Raw genomic sequence first — 19,186 nt, 5'->3', positions numbered from 1 at the left:
ATCGTGATGCACTGAGGCTGCAAAATGAGTAGAATAGTAAATGTATACTTAGTGTCTGTTTCAACACATCAGGCTATTTTGAGTTTTATGTTCTGTTTTTATTTCTTTATTTTGTATATTTTCTCCCCCATTTGACAACATCCTGCCTTGCCAAGTACAGTGAGCTCTAAGTTTATAGGCTGAAAACCACCATGAAAGACTGAAGGCAAAGTTCAAGGTGCGGTATGATACAGTCAAATGTGGTAAAGGGCCTTGCACAAAACTCCAAGCACTTGTGAAAACTTGGCATAGCCTTAGAAATGAAGCACAAAATATCTATGTCAGTCCCTAAGCACTTATGTTTTGAATTGGTTCATGAACATTTAGTTTAATTCCACCTACTTTTAGAAAAATCGCTCTGTAAAGCTGAAGAAGAACAAACACAATCGAAGGCACCCACCTCTAAGTCAACATCTGACAATATTTCATTTTCTTACCAATTATGCAGGGAACTCAGTGAAAACGCAGGTGGTGCACACCTGGCCAAAGTGTTCAGATGCATCAACATGTTTAGACTGCTGACTTTTTAAACAGGAGGCCAAATTCTGTCAATCTAAGGAAGATTTGTACAACATTGCTGATAAGCAGTGCGTCCTCTCTTGAAACACTGCTGCTTTGCAAGCGTGCCTGCAGTATGGCTCTCATACTTCAAAAAGTCATCAAACCCACAGCAAAGGGAGTGAAACTAGATGATCTACAGGGTCCCTTCCAAGCCAAACAATTCAATGATGCTATTGGGGAGCAACCAAAGAAGGGCTACAATGATGGTGAAGGATCTGAAGGACAAGACGATGCATGAGAAGCCACTGAAGTCCCTGTGTGTGCTCATCCCAGAGCAAAGGAGTTGAGGGGAGGCCCGATGGCGGCTGCAGCTCCTCACAGGGAGTGGAGGGCAGCGCTGAGCTCTGCTCTGTGTGACAGCGACAGGGAACGGCATGGAGCTGTCAGGGGAGGGGCAGCTGGGGGTCAGGGACAGGGTCTGCACCACAGGGCGGTGGGCATGGAACGGGCTGCACAGGGCTGTGGGCACGGCCGTGAGTGCTGGAGTTCATGGAGCATCTGGACACTGCTCTCAGACATAGGGTCTGGATTTTGGGTGCAGCTATGTGGAGCCTGGAGCTGGGCTCCATGACCCTTGTGGGTCCCTTCCAACACTGGACATACAACTCCATGATTCAGACTTCTGCTGAAGAGTATGCCCCAAATTGCCTCTATCTTTCTCTTGCTGCTTAAAAACCCACAAAGTTCACCTTTAGTGTGCTTCTCCTCCATCACTCCCTTGAGGGGCATGCTCTTTTTAGTTAGACTGCGAGCATCTTCAGTGCATTACAGCTGCAATTAGTGCACAAAAATGTTGGCACACTGTCACATTTATTAAATATACATATACACACAGACATGCGCACACACACAGCCAGGAGAGATACAGTGAAGACCCAAATGCTCTTCAGTCTTTCCAGTACAAGGAAATCAGGGAGGAGGGGACTATGAAAGCTTCATTCTCTATACCATGTAAGAATCAGCTAAAATCACTTCTTGTCAGATGATGGATGGGCTGTTTTGCATGATTGTTTTAAGCTCAACAATAGAAATTTCAATATTCCTCACAATGTATTCCAGAACCAAACTTCCTTTACCACTATAAATATTTCTCTAAATCCAAGTTTATGGTTTTTGATGCAGTTTAAACCCACCACTTCCCAATAAGCCATTATTCCTGCGTGCATAGACCCTTTATACAGTATTCAGCTTCACTTTTGGACTTCCTTATGCCAGACAAAAAAAAAACAACAAACAAAACCACAAACAAACCCAAAATATACTATTATTTTCAAGCAAGAAACAGTTTTTTCTTCTTTTTCCCTTGACTTCTGAACCTTCTTAATGGGTCATACCAAGTGCAAAGCCCAGCCATGTTCTTTGAAAGTGCACAAAATTGAATATATTTCTTCTCAGGTACAAAACGTAACATCAACTGAGCAGAATCTAACAAGAGGGCACAGTTTCCTTGACAAGAGAATGACATTGCCAAATTGCACTGATTTGTGATCTTCCATAATCTGCATCTCATTTTCCACTGAACTGCTACACCATTGATCCCTGCCCGCTGAGTGCTCACAGAGTCACACACTGCATTTAAACCTTCCGTGTGCATAAAAACTAACAACCTTTAATCAAGGATTTCCTTACCCCTGTCTGTCTCCAGAACTGCCTGAAGCTCTGCCCGGGTTTCTAACACCTGAAGACTAAAGCAGAAATGACCTTCATTCACTCCCCAAAGCACTGAGGACAGAATCAGGACAGATCTGTTTCAAAATTATGCTATTCCAACTTGACATAAATAAATAAACAATACTTTAAGTTAACAAATCTAAGTAATAGGATATTATCACCCATTTAAAAACCCATTACACTTTGCCAGAAAACTTCTGTGCAATTAAAAAGATAGTTTGAGCTTTGGTACTGCAGGGCACGTGGCAGAAGACACTTAGGAGGGTGCCTACAACAGCACAATTGCTCCTCTAGGCAGAGGCAGCATCTTGGCACCTTCACATATGTGAATTCTTGTTTGTTCTCCCTCCCATATCAGGTTTTCTTTACTTTGAGAGATGTTGTTCTTTAATCTTTTTAAAGTTTTTATCTCTGAGAACCAGCTTTCTTTCACCTCTGCAAACTGTTTCTTCTTTAATGATTAGACTTTCTTCCTTAACGTTCTTCCTGCCTCTCCTTGTTGCAAGTTCACACACAAGTTTAAGTTTACTCTAATACTTACAACTGTCTCAATGAAAACAACCATTGAAATTAAATTAAAGAACATGCAGAAGCGCTCACAAGCGAAAAGCCTTTGTTATATTAATTTGCTTACTACACGTGCTTTTCTCTCCTTTGACTTCAAAGAAGTTAAAGATGTTTAACTTTAAGAAGTTAAGAAGTTTAAGATGGGTTCTCCAGCTGTTTTGGTACGTTATGAAATTTACAGAATTTCTGGAGAGGAAAAAAGTGACATAATTGCCAAATACACAAAAACACATCTGCTTATACTACATCGTTTCTATTTCTATGCTTGTCTTGCTAAACATTTGTTTCAACCTCAAGACAAATACCCATCTCCATTGTGACAATGCATAAGGACAACTGTATTGACACAAAATAAAGATCCATAAAATTCATTGTCCTGACCTAGACAGCAGCCAGCAGTGAAAGGATGGTTGAAGTCCATAAGCAAACAAACATACTTCCTTCAGTATACAGTTCTAGCTTCTACACTCTATATACTATGGACTTTCTGAGTCAGAGATCTTTAAATTCAAGTAGCTCTTCAGGAACTTTTTCTCCATGACCTTGTACAGCTCCCCAGGTCCATTTTCATTTTGGTATGCATAATACTCTTCCGCATCTCACCCACAGAACTCAAAGAACATGAGTATATTGGGTTTCTGTAAGCATATGTTGTATGATTAAAGAAAAAACAGAACAAACAGACCCCCTCCGCTGCCACCACCACAACCCCACCATAATGCTAGGAGTAAAAGCCTATGAAGATTTACGTTTTTTTCTGAAAACATATATAATATGTACAGGTCAAACTTATGCTTTTCATTTTATTTTAAAAAACAACACTTCTATGACGTACTCATGCCTTTTAAATATAATACCTACAATAAATGAAATGAAGTTCAAGGAATTCTTGTTATCAACCAAACTTCAAGGCATAATTAATGCAATTTTAAGAGCAACAACACATTAGGGCTGTCATCACTGCAATCATACCAGAGAAATGAAGAGCATGGACCAGGTGTGATTCACAAAGTGGGAATCCTTATAGATATCCCTGAGATATCTCCTATTTCCAGTCACTGGACATAAAAGAAAGCAGAGAAAAATCCTTAAGTTTACTGAACAGCTTCCCTGTACATTTGGCACGGTTACCACTGCTCGGTTCCTCTGACACAGTAATTCTGACTATAATCTCTATACAGCAAACAGACCTTCTAGTTTCTATTTGCTAGTTTTGCAGAACTGATTTCCAAGTCTACACCACCACAACAGCTCTCTTCCCTCAAAACTTCAGCATTATGGGAAAACTATGTGTGTACCCTGCTTTGAGGAATACTAGAGCGGAAGCACTCACAGTGTCCTAAGGGCTCCAAAAGTGAAACTGCTTTAAACAGTGTCATGGTTTTGTAATTTTGTAATTTTGCTATCAGTATTCCACATCATAACATCATGTCAAGTATGGATACTTCTGTTGAATGTGCAGTCCACAGAAGAAGACTACATATCCCAGAGAATAACAGGAGTAACAATAAGTCACGGGACCAGGACTCTATATAATCTCGTTCCCAGGCTGGAGTGCCCTCCTTCTTCTCTCGAACTTCTCGGAGAGTGGGAAGCGTTCCAGCCGTGTCGCCTAGAGTTCACAGTAGGCCTCTCGGTTTTCGGAGACTCTCTCTCTCTCTGTTTCGTTCGATTTGTTAGCCTTAATTATATTATATTGTGTTATCTTGTATTTCGATATCATATTTAGTAAAATAAGTTTTTTCCTCCTTAGATTGTCGCTGTTTTATCCCACTCCCCTTTTCCCCCTCCTTTCCGGGCCCCGGGGGGGGGGCGTGGGGTGGCTTCCCCTGTCACGGGCATAGGTAAATCTAACTAACCCGTGACAGATTTTTTTGGTGGAGAATGCGGGCAAGAGCTTTTTAGCTTTTAGAACAACTCTCTCTTTGCTCTTAAAGAGCTTCGTTACGGGAGTGTTGGGAGTGTTATCTTTCCGTAGCTGCTCACGGAGAACGTGACCTTGAAATACCAGACAAATTGTCAACATTAAGGGCTGCTGTACATTCTCAGCACTGCTATCTAACTTTTGTGTAGAAAACAAAGGGATTTCTTTCTCCCTTAGAGCAAAGCTAGCTAGCTCTGACTTTTACAGAGCCTGCCAGCTATGAATCCACTCTTCATCCCAGTTGCTCTGTTTAAGGGATTGAAAGCAATTATGATCTTCTTAAAGTATTGGTCAACTATTAACACCATAATTTGGTGTTGTGGAATTGTGCAGATATATAGCCTAGTAAGGTGGATACTGATGGAGACACCTGCCTGGTACTTTTACGAGATGTGGTATGGTCAGAATTTTGGCATCTACACCCCAGACGGAATTGTGAATCTTACAAACACTTGCATCCCAGATGGAACAGGCAATTTTACAAATACTTGCATCCCAGATGGAACAGGCAATTTTACAAACACCACCATGTTTAATTCATTGTACAGGCTAAATAAACCCTTTTTATTTAGGTTGTACTCTCAGATTTCCACACGCTTTTCAATAACTGAGATAGGGTTCATACTTGCATTCATGTTATCACTATCAATGCATGCATATATGTTCCTATGCATTCGTTCTATGCGGAAGTCTCCTCCAGAACCAGAGAATGATGACTGGCAGGGAATATGGAAAGGTTTAGGAAAAGTCTTAGAAGCATGGGGACCCGCAGTGTCATGGGATTTCACTCTTGAACACCTAAGGGACCCTAAGAAATTAAGTGAGTATTTGGGTCAGAAATCTAAGGAGGTAAACCTTATGTGGGGTTTGGCTTATGCATACCGTGCTTTGTATCATACTATTCTGGAGAGAGAGAGTTTCCGATCTGAGATTCAAGCCCAAGTTAATTCTGATCAGTCACAGGAGGCATCAGTAGCAATATCAGTTGCCCCTGTGGAAGGCAAGAAATGGAAACGGGTGTCCATGCGTCTAGAACGAAAAGAAGGAGAAGCACAGGGGGGGGCTGCAGAAGACCCAGGTGCCGGGCATGGAGCAGTACCAAAAAAAGCAAAGGCAAAAACCAAGAGGCATGAAGAAGAGACTGATGATGAGGAGGAAATCACCTACTGTCGACCTCTGAAGCTGACTGAAATCCAAGGCTCAAGAAAGGAGTTCACACGGCGTCAAGATGAAGGTATCCTTGCTTGGTTGCTTCGCTGCTGGGACAACGGGGCCAACAGCTTGTCTCTAGATGGTAATGAAGCTCGCCAACTAGGAAGCATTGCCCAAGATGCAGGTATCGACAGAGGGATTAGCAGATGTTCGGATGGAGCTGCCACTCTCTGGTTGCGGCTGTTAGAAGCCGTGAGAGAAAGGTACCCCTATAAGGATGCTTTGAAGCCTAAATTTGATAGTTGGAATACCGTCCAAAAAGGCATTCAGCGCCTGAGGGAATTGGCCATGGCGAAAATGTTGTACAGCCCTGATCCAAGTGAACTTGACCCTGAGAGAGTGAGGGCCGATCCTGACATGTGGCAGAAAATCACAAGTACAGCACCAGAGAGAATTGCACAGTCATTGGTATCAGGATCTAAAGGATTCGTGGACAGATGGCCCCGAGTTGTTGAGCTGATTATAATGCTTCAAACCACCGATCAGCAGCTCCCCCAACTGCATGCCGCAGTTTCTGCCATCTCACGGCTAGAAAACCGAGTAGATGAAATGTGCAAGAAATTATTTCCATCAACTAATTGTAATGATCCCGTAATAGTATCAGAAACAACTGATGAAGGTCAATCCTCGTACGGGCCACCAGGTCTAATGAAGGATCTGATCAAACTAGTCCAGTCCTACTCCCCACCTGCATCATCAAAAGTCTCAGCTGTTAAACGCACACGCTTCCCAGCTCGAGCAAAGAACAACAGTACGATTGCACCGCGTGTTTCCATGTGGCGCTACCTACGTGACCGTGGAGAAGACATGAGGAAGTGGCATGATCAGCCCACTTCTGCACTACGAGCACGGGTGAAAGAACTACTAGACATACCAACCACCAGTGGAGTTGCTCCAGTCATCACAGGTAACCAATAGAGGGGCCCTGCCCTCAGTCAGGGGAGGGAAAGGGATAATAGAGTTTATTGGACTGTGTGGATTCGATGGCCTGGCACATCAGAACCACAGGAATATAAGGCGCTGGTGGATACCGGTGCACAGTGTACCCTAATGCCCTCCAGTCATGAAGGGACAGAATCAATCCATATTTCTGGAGTGACTGGGGGCTCCCAAGAATTGACTGTGCTGGAGGCTGAAATAAGCCTCACTGGCAAAGACTGGCAAAAACATCCTATTGTGACTGGCCCAGGGGCTCCATGTATACTGGGTATTGATTACCTCAGAAGGGGGCATTTCAAGGATCCTAAGGGGTATCGATGGGCCTTTGGGATAGCTGCTGTAGACATGGACAACATTAAGCAGCTGTCTGTTTTGCCTGGCCTGTCAGAGGACCCGTCTGTTGTGGGGCTGCTACGAGTAAAAGAGCAGCAGGTACCGATTGCTACAAAGACAGTGCACAGACGGCAGTATCGCACCAACAGGGATTCCTTGCTCCCCATTCATGATTTGATTCGCCAGTTGGAGAATCAGGGAGTGATCAGTAAAACTCACTCACCTTTTAACAGTCCCATATGGCCAGTGCGTAAAGCCAGTGGAGAATGGAGGCTGACAGTAGACTACCGTGGCCTGAATGAGGTCACACCCCCATTGAGCGCTGCTGTGCCGGACATGTTGGAACTCCAGTACGAGCTGGAGTCAAAAGCAGCCAAATGGTATGCCACCATTGACATTGCCAATGCCTTCTTTTCTATTCCTTTGGCCGCAGAATGCAAGCCACAGTTTGCCTTCACCTGGAGGGGCATTCAGTATACTTGGAACCGTTTGCCCCAGGGGTGGAAACACAGCCCAACCATTTGCCATGGGTTGGTCCAAACTGTACTGGAACAGGGTGGTGCTCCTGAACACCTGCAGTACATTGATGACATTGTTGTGTGGGGCGATACAGCAGAAGAAGTTTTCACGAAAGGAGAGCAGATAATCCGGATTCTTCTACAAGCTGGCTTTGCTATTAAGAGAAGCAAAGTAAAAGGACCTGCCCAGGAAATTCAGTTCTTAGGTATAAAGTGGCAGGATGGACGTCGTCACATCCCAGCAGATGTGATCGACAAAATCACTGCCATGTCTCCACCAACTAGCAAGAAAGAGACACAATCTTTCCTGGGTGCAGTGGGCTTTTGGAGGATGCACATTCCAAACTACAGCCTCATTGTAAGCCCCCTTTATCAGGTAACGCGGAAGAAGAATGATTTTGCATGGGGCCCTGAGCAGCAGCAGGCTTTTGAACAGATTAAACAAGAGATAGCCCGTGCTGTAGCCCTGGGGCCAGTACGGACTGGACAGGATGTAAAGAACATCCTCTATACTGCTGCTGGAGAGAAAGGCCCCACTTGGAGTTTGTGGCAAAGAGCCTCAGGAGAGACCCGAGGCCGACCCCTGGGATTCTGGAGTCGATCATATAAGGGGTCTGAAGAGTGCTACACTCCAACTGAGAAGGAGATCTTAGCCGCGTATGAGGGGGTTCGGGCTGCTTCCGAAGTAGTCGGGACTGAAACACAGCTCCTTTTGGCACCTCGACTGCCAGTGCTGAACTGGATGTTCAAAGGACAGGTTCTCTCCACCCATCATGCTACCGATGTCACCTGGAGCAAGTGGATTACGCTGATTACACAGCGAGCGCGAATGGGAAACCTCAATCGTCCAGGAATCCTAGAGGTAATCATGGACTGGCCTGAAGATAAAAAGTTTGGAACATCACCAGCAGAAGAGGTATCACGTGCTAAAGAGGCCCCACCATACAACGAATTACCAGAAAATGAAAAGAAATATGCCCTATTCACTGACGGATCATGTCGCATTGTAGGGAAGCATCGCAAATGGAAAGCTGCTGTGTGGAGCCCCACACGACAGGTTGCAGAGGCCACTGAAGGTAAGGGAGAATCAAGTCAGTTTGCAGAGGTAAAAGCTGTCCAGCTGGCCTTAGATGTTGCTGAACGGGAGAGGTGGCCAATGCTGTATCTTTATACTGACTCATGGATGGTGGCAAATGCCTTATGGGGGTGGTTACAGCGGTGGGAACAAAATAACTGGCAACGGAGGGGAAAGTCTGTTTGGGCCGCTGAACTATGGAAGGACATTGCTTCCCGAACAAAGAATATGGTTGTAAAGGTGCGTCATGTGGATGCACATGTGCCCAAAAGTCGGGCTACTGAAGAACAACAAAACAACCATCAGGTAGATAAAGCTGCCAAAATTGAGGTGGCTCAAATCGACTTGGATTGGCAGAATAAGGGCGAATTATTTCTAGCTCGATGGGCTCATGAGACCTCAGGCCATCAAGGAAGAGACGCAACATATAAGTGGGCCAGAGACCGAGGGGTGGACTTAACCATGGACGCTATTGCGCAGATTATTCATGATTGTGAAACATGTGCCATAATTAAACAAGCCAGAAGGATGAAACCTCTCTGGGAGGAAGGGCGATGGCAAAAGTATAAATATGGGGAGGCGTGGCAGGTTGATTATATCACCTTGCCACGATCTCGCAGTGGTAAGTGTTATGTACTCACTATGGTAGAGGCAACCACTGGGTGGCTTGAAACATACGCAGTACCCCATGCAACTGCTCGAAACACCATATTAGGTCTTGAGAAACAAGTCCTGTGGCGACATGGCACCCCAGAAAGAATTGAATCTGATAATGGGACACATTTCAAAAATTCTCTTATAAATACTTGGGCCAAAGATCATGGCATTGAGTGGATTTATCATATTCCCTACCATGCACCAGCTTCTGGTAAAATTGAACGATATAATGGGTTGTTGAAAACTATGTTGAAAGCAATGGGTGGTGGAACATTTAAGCACTGGGAGAAGAATCTGGCAGAAGCCACTTGGTTGGTCAATACTAGAGGATCTGTCAATCGTGATGGTCCTAGTCAATCTAGCCCCCTACACACTGTAGAAGGAGATAAGGTCCCTGTTATACATGTAAAGAACATGTTGGGAAAAGCTGTTTGGGTCCTTCCAGCTTCTGGAAAGGGCAAACCTATCCGTGGAACTGTCTTCGCCCAGGGACCTGGGTGCACTTGGTGGGTAATGCAGAAGGATGGGGATGTTCAATGTGTGCCACAAGGGAATTTGATGCTGGGGGAGTGCAGTCAATAATTTTATGTATCTATCTATCTATATATATATGTTTGCATGTGTAGTGTATTTTAGTTATTATAGTTGTACATTTAGTTATGTTACATGCAATTCTACTATTTAGCTATCACAATTTTACATACGTGTATATATATGTATATATATGTATATATTAACCATGATGTAATAATGTAGAATAAGGGGTGGAATGTCATGGTTTTGTAATTTTGTAATTTTGCTATCAGTATTCCACATCATAACATCATGTCAAGTATGGATACTTCTGTTGAATGTGCAGTCCACAGAAGAAGACTACATATCCCAGAGAATAACAGGAGTAACAATAAGTCACGGGACCAGGACTCTATATAATCTCGTTCCCAGGCTGGAGTGCCCTCCTTCTTCTCTCGAACTTCTCGGAGAGTGGGAAGCGTTCCAGCCGTGTCGCCTAGAGTTCACAGTAGGCCTCTCGGTTTTCGGAGACTCTCTCTCTCTCTGTTTCGTTCGATTTGTTAGCCTTAATTATATTATATTGTGTTATCTTGTATTTCGATATCATATTTAGTAAAATAAGTTTTTTCCTCCTTAGATTGTCGCTGTTTTATCCCACTCCCCTTTTCCCCCTCCTTTCCGGGCCCCGGGGGGGGGGCGTGGGGTGGCTTCCCCTGTCAAGGGCATAGGTAAATCTAACTAACCCGTGACAAACAGCTTAAGTAAATAATCAGATCTGCTCATGTAGTTTTAAAACAATCCTTTTGTTGTTTTTCCACACTTAATTTTCTTCCTCCCTCAACCACTTCTGGGTCTTAGGTAAGAATACACTGAGGAATTCAGGATGTGCTATGATGGAATTTCCCGCTGTCCTTTGCCACCAGCCTGCTATTTTTTCACCTTTTTCTGCAATTACAAAGGATACTTTTGCTACAAATCATGCCTGCTCATTTTTCCTCTCTTGCAGAACAACTCTCAGTTGTATTAGATGGCAAAGGAAAGGCATTATCTTTCAGAACACCTGACCAAGTTGCCAGGTGACTCTTCGGTCAACCTAACCGGTTGGTTATTCGGTGACCCACTGTCCAGCTACATGCCACAAATAACCTGAGCTCCTACTGGAGGTTATCATCCCCTGGTACCAACATGGTCCACCTGAATAGATGCTGAAGTTCAAATGTTTCATTGTTATTTCTTTTGCAGACTTCTTCTAATTCTAAACACAAACCTCAGACAAATGACCACTACACTCCAAACAGCTTGACCATAAATTCAAAACAACTTGCAGAACTTCCTTTGACAGTAGGAATGATACTCCTGTACATGCTATTGTGAAACACAGTTTTAGGTGTGATTTCCAAAGATTCTCAAACTGTAGTCTACTCCCATATGTACAAAGGAGGAACTGAAAGAGATCAGGCTGATCATCAACTGGGACTGGCACACAGCTCCTATCACTAGGAAAAGATACATGGGAAGAAGAACAGCTAGAGAAGTCTGTGTCTCAATGAAGTGATAAAATATAAATCCGACCCTTAAAATACCTTAAATCAGCATCATCAATAGGACACAATTTCTGTAAGTAAGGAGATGTGAAACCATGTAATTACTGAAATATGCTTCCAAAGATGCACAAGCAGACCAGGAAATATCTTGGGGTCCAAGCATGACTTGAATTACTTTCTCAGAGTATGACAGTCTATTCCAAACTTCATCACACAAGGAAACGTGTCACACTATCTGCAATGCGTGTCCCTCATTTCAAACCTGGTGGAAAATCCAGAGGTCTAAAATTCCCTAACGTAGTGAAAAGATACTGCATGTATATTATATATAAATAAAAATAATATACATCTATATATGCATATTTATTTATGTACATATGTGTATGCACACACAGTTAAACAAAAATACAGAACGATATCAGTGCCTTCTTTTATGAAAAGGTTGATGCTGGTCTACTGGAAGTTATCAGAGAACTTAACAGACAAATAGCACAAAAATAGGGAATATCCAACATGTATCTTTATTAGGCCTCAATGAATCCAACCAGGAGACAGAAATTCATTGAAAAACTGACTTTATCTACTCCATCATCCACAGAACAAGTTGTCTGCATTGTGGAAAAATTTGTAAGAGACACAAGCCCTCATTAATATTGTGGACTATTTTCCCACTGGAGCTGTGCTACTCGCATTCTTTCTCATTTGAAAAGAATTTATATATTTTAAGCTGTTTACCACAGCAGCTGAACAGAACAGAGAGAAGCAGCAAATGTAATGAATCAGCCCTCTACAGACCACAGCTTCAGGGAATTACAAGGAACATACCTATCTTTAGATGTAAACAAACAGACTAGGCATTCCTAAAAAAAATTAAACTTCAATATAGAATTACAAAGGGAAAAAAAAAGAAAAAAAGAAGAAGAGCGAGTGAACTGAACAATATCCATTTCAGATTCTCATTAAATAACCCCCTATTTCTTCCATGTCGCCCATTGTTTTACGCCTTGCGGTTTGGATTCCTGGGGGCAGTTTGTATGAAGTGGTATCTCAGACATTCCTCAGCACTATGTTCTAAGAAATCCTTCTTGCTCAAGTGTGCTCTTCTTTAGATTTCTAGCACTATTCAGGAAGCACTAACGAACAAGCCCAGCCTTGTTATTCAAGGAAACCTACTGAACTATCCCCACTAGCACAGCACCTTTTACAAGGTAAGATGGGACGCATCTCAGTTTTCCTTGCCACTACTACTCCACACAGACTGCTTTCCCCACAGAACATTCTTATTGTACTTTACCTACCTAGCTCAAATTAATCTAGAGCTCAGGAGGAAGAGGTAAACAAAAATTCCAAGTTTTCAAATTTGGATGCTAAAAGCTCGTGCAGTTGGGTAAAAAAAGAAAGTGCATACGGTGTTGGTCAATGGAAATTCTGTGATCATTTCTTCAATACAAGTTCCTACATTTGCCTAGGGGTGCGGAGGAGGGAACAGAAGTAAAAGCAAATGTAAGTAGTTTTGAGTGTGGAATTCAAGGGAGGTACATATGCCTTGGAAAATGCTTTCACTTAGGCTTCAACCAAAGCTAAGTCAACTCAGTCCGTGGAAGCTTTCCCTTACACTTACAAAAATTCTGTTTTTGACAGGGAGAGAAGGAGGCTATGAAGAAGCAAGGAAAAAACACTGGTTGGGAATAACTGGATTATTCTTGTAGTATCACTATGCTGTAGATTAGGCAGTTTGAAAGAAGAAAGAGAGAAAACTCACTGAGAAGGAAATCTCATTTTTAATGAAGATTGTCCTCTCTCTTCAGAAATAGGAAAAGGTCTAACATCTCTTTTTTATGTTAAGCTTATACATTCTCTTCTCTACTTTTGCTCTCCACAGCCTGGTCTACAGGCCACAGTTCCCTGCTTCTTTGAAGAGAAATTTCAACCACTCAAGACTGTAAAGGTTTTGGCCTTTTCTTCAGCTGCTTGGAGTGCTTATCACACCAATAAAGCTGCTAATAAACTACTCTACAAATAAAGCTGCAATAAAACTAGGAGTTTGAAATTCCAGCCCACATTGTTCTTCGCTTGGTACTAATGTTCATAAAACCCAATACTGATCAATATTGATGTAAAACCTGTCATTCTCCTTAAGAAAACAGCACAGATTTCCTTAGGGATAAATCTAATATCTTCAAACCAGAGTACTCCAAAGCTTTTAAAAATAAAGAAAAAAAAAAGGCAGGAAAGACTCACAGCTCTTCCAAATATATAAGAGAAGAAAAATAAATGCAGAAAGTGAATGCATTAAATGTTGTGAACCATCTATCCAAAAGTGCTTTTCCAAGTTCCTCTATAAGAAATTGATAGACAACAACCATATTTTAAATAAAAATAAAGCAATAACCTACTTTTCAAACAAATGTCTTCCAACTTCAGCATCTACTGCACTCAGTGGATCGTCCAAAAGATAGATATCTGCATCTTGATATACAGCTCTACAAGGTTTAAAGAAAAGCCAGTGTCACAAAGTTTTACATTTATTTACTTTTAGTCGCTAATGACATTATATACATTATATACCAGGTATGCATTTTAGAAACAACAAAAAAAAAAAAAATACTAACCTGGCTAGATTTACACGGGCTTTCTGTCCCCCACTCAGCGTAGCTCCACGATCTCCTATAACTGTTAAGTCACCATTTGCTAATAAGTTCAAATCCTGTGAACGTAAAGAACAAGCAGAAAGCAATTAAAAATTAATTATTTTAACCTCAAAAATAAGCCTATTTGAAGAAAACATTCTCCTATTTCAATAGTATGTTTAATGTATTACCTTACATCAAAAAACAAGGATTATACTGGATGATATACCTACAATTCAGAAAGCAGGAAAAATAGGTGAGGTCTTCAAGATTTGTTTTACAACAACATTTATGCCAAAAGAAAGCACATAGCCATTCTTATTGTTATATGGAATACCTGTTGGTGATTCAGACCAGTCTAAAGTAAAAATTATTGAGGATGATAGTAAATTAATTATTTAACAAAATGAACTGTCACAATAAATAAAACTGAACTGGCTTCTATCAGTAGATTATTTTCCGTTTATCGTTATCCCTAAGAATTACATTTGTTTTATTTTCACTACGATTTATTAGAAATAACCACACCATTCATTACAGAAAATTGGTTAACTTATAGGACTGTAGACTACTGAGTTAGAATAAAATGCACAGTGTTCCACCTCATACTTCTATATTTCCTCCAGTGAACACACAAGTTTTATATTAAGCCATGAAACATATTCAAAACTTTTATCAGATACATAATATTGAAACAAAAGAATGAAAACACGTCTAGTATCAAATGCTGTGAGTTTTTTTTTAACACAGTCTGCCATCATTTAAGTCAATGAAACCTTTATTTCAGACAACAGCCTATGACTGAGTATCAGCAGAGGATATTAAACTCAACCCACTATGTGTAAGCCTTGCAAAAAAATTTTCATCATAGTAACCATCTGCTTTTCACCTGTGTTGCTGCTGACAGGAATATCGTAACGTGCTGCATAAAACCTTTTTAGCTGCCAAGCAAAATGTCTGTTTCTTGACAAATCTGGCTTAATCCTCTTCTATATCTCATGTCACAAACTCCTTTACATGCAGACCTTTCAAAAATATTTTTTCATAAAACTACTTGGACTCAGCAAGTTACCCAATGTATACCACTAAGGTTCTTTCAATAGCTGTTACCAATGCATAATAAAGGATGCATATGCTTTTTTGCATAAAGCATAAAGGATATTTATAAAATAAAAGTCACAAATGGTGTTAGTTTGATCATTTGTTTTTTTCACATTTTGTTAAATCTATGCACACATTTACTGTAATACTGAAGAACATGGTTATGAAATGAAACAATTGTGAATAGCTTTTTTCCAAATTTGTTTGAGCTTCACGTAAACTACATCACCCTCTAGTGAAAGTTTTAGGAATTATAGGAATGTCCTTACACGTGGATGTCAAAAATAATGCCCGCATCTCTATTAAGAATTTATTGCCCATAGTACAAATAACAATCCATTATATGTAATATATAACGTAGCGCTATCCTGCAAGAACATTACGATTAATGATGAGGATAAAACACACAAAAAGAAAAGCATACCTTTTTAAGAGCGCAGACTTTTAAAACTCTTTCGTATTTTTCTCTCTCGTACTCCTTGTCAAACAGTATGTTACTTCTTACAGTACCAGAAAACACCCAAGGCTGCTGAGAAACATAGGCAATTCTTCCAGAAACATTTATCAAACCTTTCTCTTTAGGCAGCTCACCAAGCACAGCACTTAGGAGCGAAGACTGAAAAACATAGAAAATAAAAACTCAGAAGTCTGACTGCATTCAAAACATCACTGAGCTTGAGTAGTGTTTATTGGTATGACGGCCTGTTTCACTCTGCCACCCAAAGTTCTGTTAGTCTAAATGCACTAGTATACTTTACATGCAGTCTAGAAGGAAAATGCAAAGTACAGTCCAACTTTGAAGACTCTCCTCTCCACCCGCAGAAAGACATCTGCCTTTCTTGAATGACAGTACCCTGATGTAATGCATACTATCATACACAAAAGATCTTTACAATTTCAAGCTTTTAGCCATTTACATTTATATTTAGCCATGTCAACAGACTAAAAAACCCCATCAAATGGACTTACTTTTCCAGCTCCCACAGGACCGATCACAGCCAGTAATTCCCCTTGTCTGACGGTAAATGAAATCTGTTGGAGTGCTGGACTTTCTAAACTCTATGGATTTAAGAAGAAGTCACGCTTCGTCAGTAACGAAATGTACATTGTCAAAACAGCTCTTAGAAACAGAGGATAATGCATGTAAATGACCATAAGTTAGCAACCCATTATGACAACCATATTTTAAGACATGTAGTTTGTCTCTTCAGTAATTAACAAACACCTCTGACAGACACCAATCTCTAATCCAAATTGACTAACACACAAAACTGCATTCAAGGAACGAGTAACCCAAAGGCAATAGCAGCAGCATTTCTTCCCAGCCAACAACTCCAGGCTGTAGCTCAGCACAGAACTGACAGTAGCCTTGAAAACAGGAGGTCTTGGCTGGTCATCTTCACAGCATTCACAGCTCCAGTCCTGCACACTCAGCTTCACCATGCACATGGACATATGTTTTAAGAGAGGGTCCAAAGCTTTCTCAAAACCTAGGAAACTAAGTCTGTGGTTGCTCTCAATGAGGTTTGACTATCAAAAGTCTAAACAGGAGAGTACTATTTGCTTTCACACAGCTTCATCTCACGCAGCTTGGAAGCCTTTGGCAGACAATGATGCGGACTATTTGAGTGAAAATACATGACCTGAAATTCTGTGTTCAATAGTACACACATTCTTTATGTCACACTACTGCTAAGAGCTTATATACTGCACCTTTTCTACCACGGTATAATTGTAGAAACCACAGAATAATAGAATGTCTTGGGTTGGGAGGAGTCTGCAATATCATCCAGTTCCAACATCCCTGCCATGGACAGGTCACTTACCAGATTAAGCTGCCCAGATTCTCATCCAACCCGGGCTTTGAATGCCTCCAAGGATGTGGCATCCACAGCTTTTCTGGGCAGCCTGTCTCATTTAAATCTACTTTTAGTTTATATCCATTCCCCCTGAAATGGAATTCCTCCCTGATAAAACAGTCCCTTCCACAGCTTTCCTGTAGGCCCCCTTCAAGTACTGAAAGATCACAATGAAGTCTTGTTGGAGCTTTCTCTTCTCCAGGCTAACAGCCCCAGTTCTCTTAGCCTGTCTTTCACAGGAAAGGTCTCCAGCCCTCTGACTATCTTCACGGCCTCCTCTGGAGGAGAAGGAACTCTAACAGTTCCATGTTCTTCTTCTGCTCTGGGCCCTAGAGCTGAATGGAGTACTCCAGATGGAATCCGACAAGAACAGAGTAGAGACACTTATTCACCTGATGGTCAGACTTCTTTTGATGCAGCTCAGGACTACAAGCACCCATTGGCAGCTTGTAACAAGTTCTACAACACCCTCAACTTCAACTTCTTCACCTCAGGGCTGTTCCCGATCCAAGTGTGAACTTCATTAAGTTCACACAGTCCTACCTCTGTCTCTCCAGATGGCAATCTCTTTTCTCCAACATGTCAACTTCACAACAGAGTTTGGTGTCGTTCATATACCCTGATGAGAGTACACACAATGCTGCTGTCTATGTCACTAGCAAAGATGTCCAACAGCACTGGTCTAATTCCCTGAGGAACAATGTTCATCAGTGCTCTCCACCAGGACACTGAGCCACTGAACACAACACTTTCAGGGCAACAATTTATGCAATTCCTTATATGCTAAATGATCCATCCATCATCTGCTGACAAAGATGTCATGTTTGACAGTCAAAAGCTTCACACAAGTAGAGGCAGTTAACATCAGTTGCTTCTCCCTTACCCATGAACACTGTAATCCCATAACAGAAGGCCACCAAGTCTGTCAGGCACAATTTGCCCTTAGTGAAGCAAAGTTGGCTGTTATCAATGGCCCTACCCTACCTTTAATTCTAACCCATAAGTTCCCAGCTGGCTCCTCATCCATCCCCATTCATGCACTGTAGCTGATTACTGAGATACTGTGTGGCACCTCCATTTCTCCTAATTCTTATGAAAAGAAAGGATCTTCATGTATTTAATAGCAGTTTCCTCTCATTAAAGCAAAACATCCTTGTAACAGGACCTACCCTTACATGCATCCTAGAACGTACTAAAATGTATACAGTAAAATAAAAGCAATCAAGCTGCCCTGTGACCAAATTCTGGAACTGTCAAAAAGGGAAGCTTGTAACTAGCTGTTTTAACTGATTTAGGAAAGGCATGGTTAAGGTTATGAGAGGTATTCGCTCATATCTGTGACAGCTGGGAGAACTAGGCTGATATGCATGTGTCTCCTCTGGCCAGAAGAAATGCTTTATGTAACAGGAAAGCCCTCAGAGCCCAGTAGCACATATCCCATTGGATTTTCTATCACACAACAACCATGAATTCTGCATTAAATCAGACACAGTGTAAGAATCCAAAGTTGCCTGTGCTGTGCCACGCTCCAAAACCACTCTGTTGCTATTGTTCACCTCCACAAGGTGGCAGCAACACAGCTATTTTCTCAATTCTATTAACTTCATTTCTCAGTCCAGAGTACCCAGTTCAGGTACTAAACTGGAGTTAAGGTCTGGAGAGATCCACCAGTTCATGAAAGAAAATGCATTTTTTTTTTAATGCAAAGTTTTCAGGATGAGAAAATATCTGTTATTAAATCAATTTGTCTTTACAGAAAACTACATAAGCTTTCCTACACACCAGCCCTACCACAGACCTCCCTATGACTGTAATGAGGTCTTGAGGTCACGTTTCTGAAATTACAAAAGATCCATGCCCAGGTTTACAAAACAGAACATCGTAACAGCCTAAAATTGCACCCTGACAAGTACCTGTCACTTTCCTTCTGCTGCCACTTCTTCATTCCTAGATTTGTGGACAGGTTGTTCACGGGACTCAGATTTCAAAGAACAAATCACATAAAAAGTGATTCATTTTCTGCTACTTTATCCCTGTGAACTG

General features: G+C 41.6%; 2 protein-coding genes across 5 annotated transcripts in view; one reads left to right on the top strand and one right to left on the bottom strand.

The window, feature by feature from the left end:
- ABCC4 (ATP binding cassette subfamily C member 4 (PEL blood group)) overlaps positions 1-19,186 on the bottom strand; it is a 219,989-nt gene that overhangs the window by 96,661 nt on the left and 104,142 nt on the right. For all 4 annotated transcript variants that reach the window (XM_085535995.1, XM_015851547.3, XM_085535997.1 and 1 more), the window contains 4 exons: positions 16,254-16,343; positions 15,709-15,900; positions 14,166-14,260; positions 13,950-14,036 (listed from right to left, as the gene is read on the bottom strand). In XM_085535995.1, the coding sequence (XP_085392121.1) occupies positions 13,950-14,036; positions 14,166-14,260; positions 15,709-15,900; positions 16,254-16,343 (464 nt within the window). The remainder of the gene's footprint in view (positions 1-13,949; positions 14,037-14,165; positions 14,261-15,708; positions 15,901-16,253; positions 16,344-19,186) is intronic.
- LOC146762740 (uncharacterized) lies at positions 4,844-10,197 on the top strand. The gene is made up of 2 exons (XM_085535993.1): positions 4,844-6,881; positions 7,680-10,197. The coding sequence occupies exons 1-2, from the start codon at positions 4,982-4,984 to the stop codon at positions 10,076-10,078; spliced, it is 4,299 nt and encodes a 1,432-aa protein (XP_085392119.1). The 5' UTR covers positions 4,844-4,981; the 3' UTR covers positions 10,079-10,197.

The sequence above is a fragment of the Coturnix japonica genome, chromosome 1 (assembly GCF_054131305.1).
Source record: "Coturnix japonica strain WE chromosome 1, WE-NBRP24, whole genome shotgun sequence".
In the NCBI taxonomy this organism is placed as follows: domain Eukaryota; kingdom Metazoa; phylum Chordata; class Aves; order Galliformes; family Phasianidae; genus Coturnix; species Coturnix japonica.
This window is presented reverse-complemented; position numbering and strand designations above follow the sequence as displayed.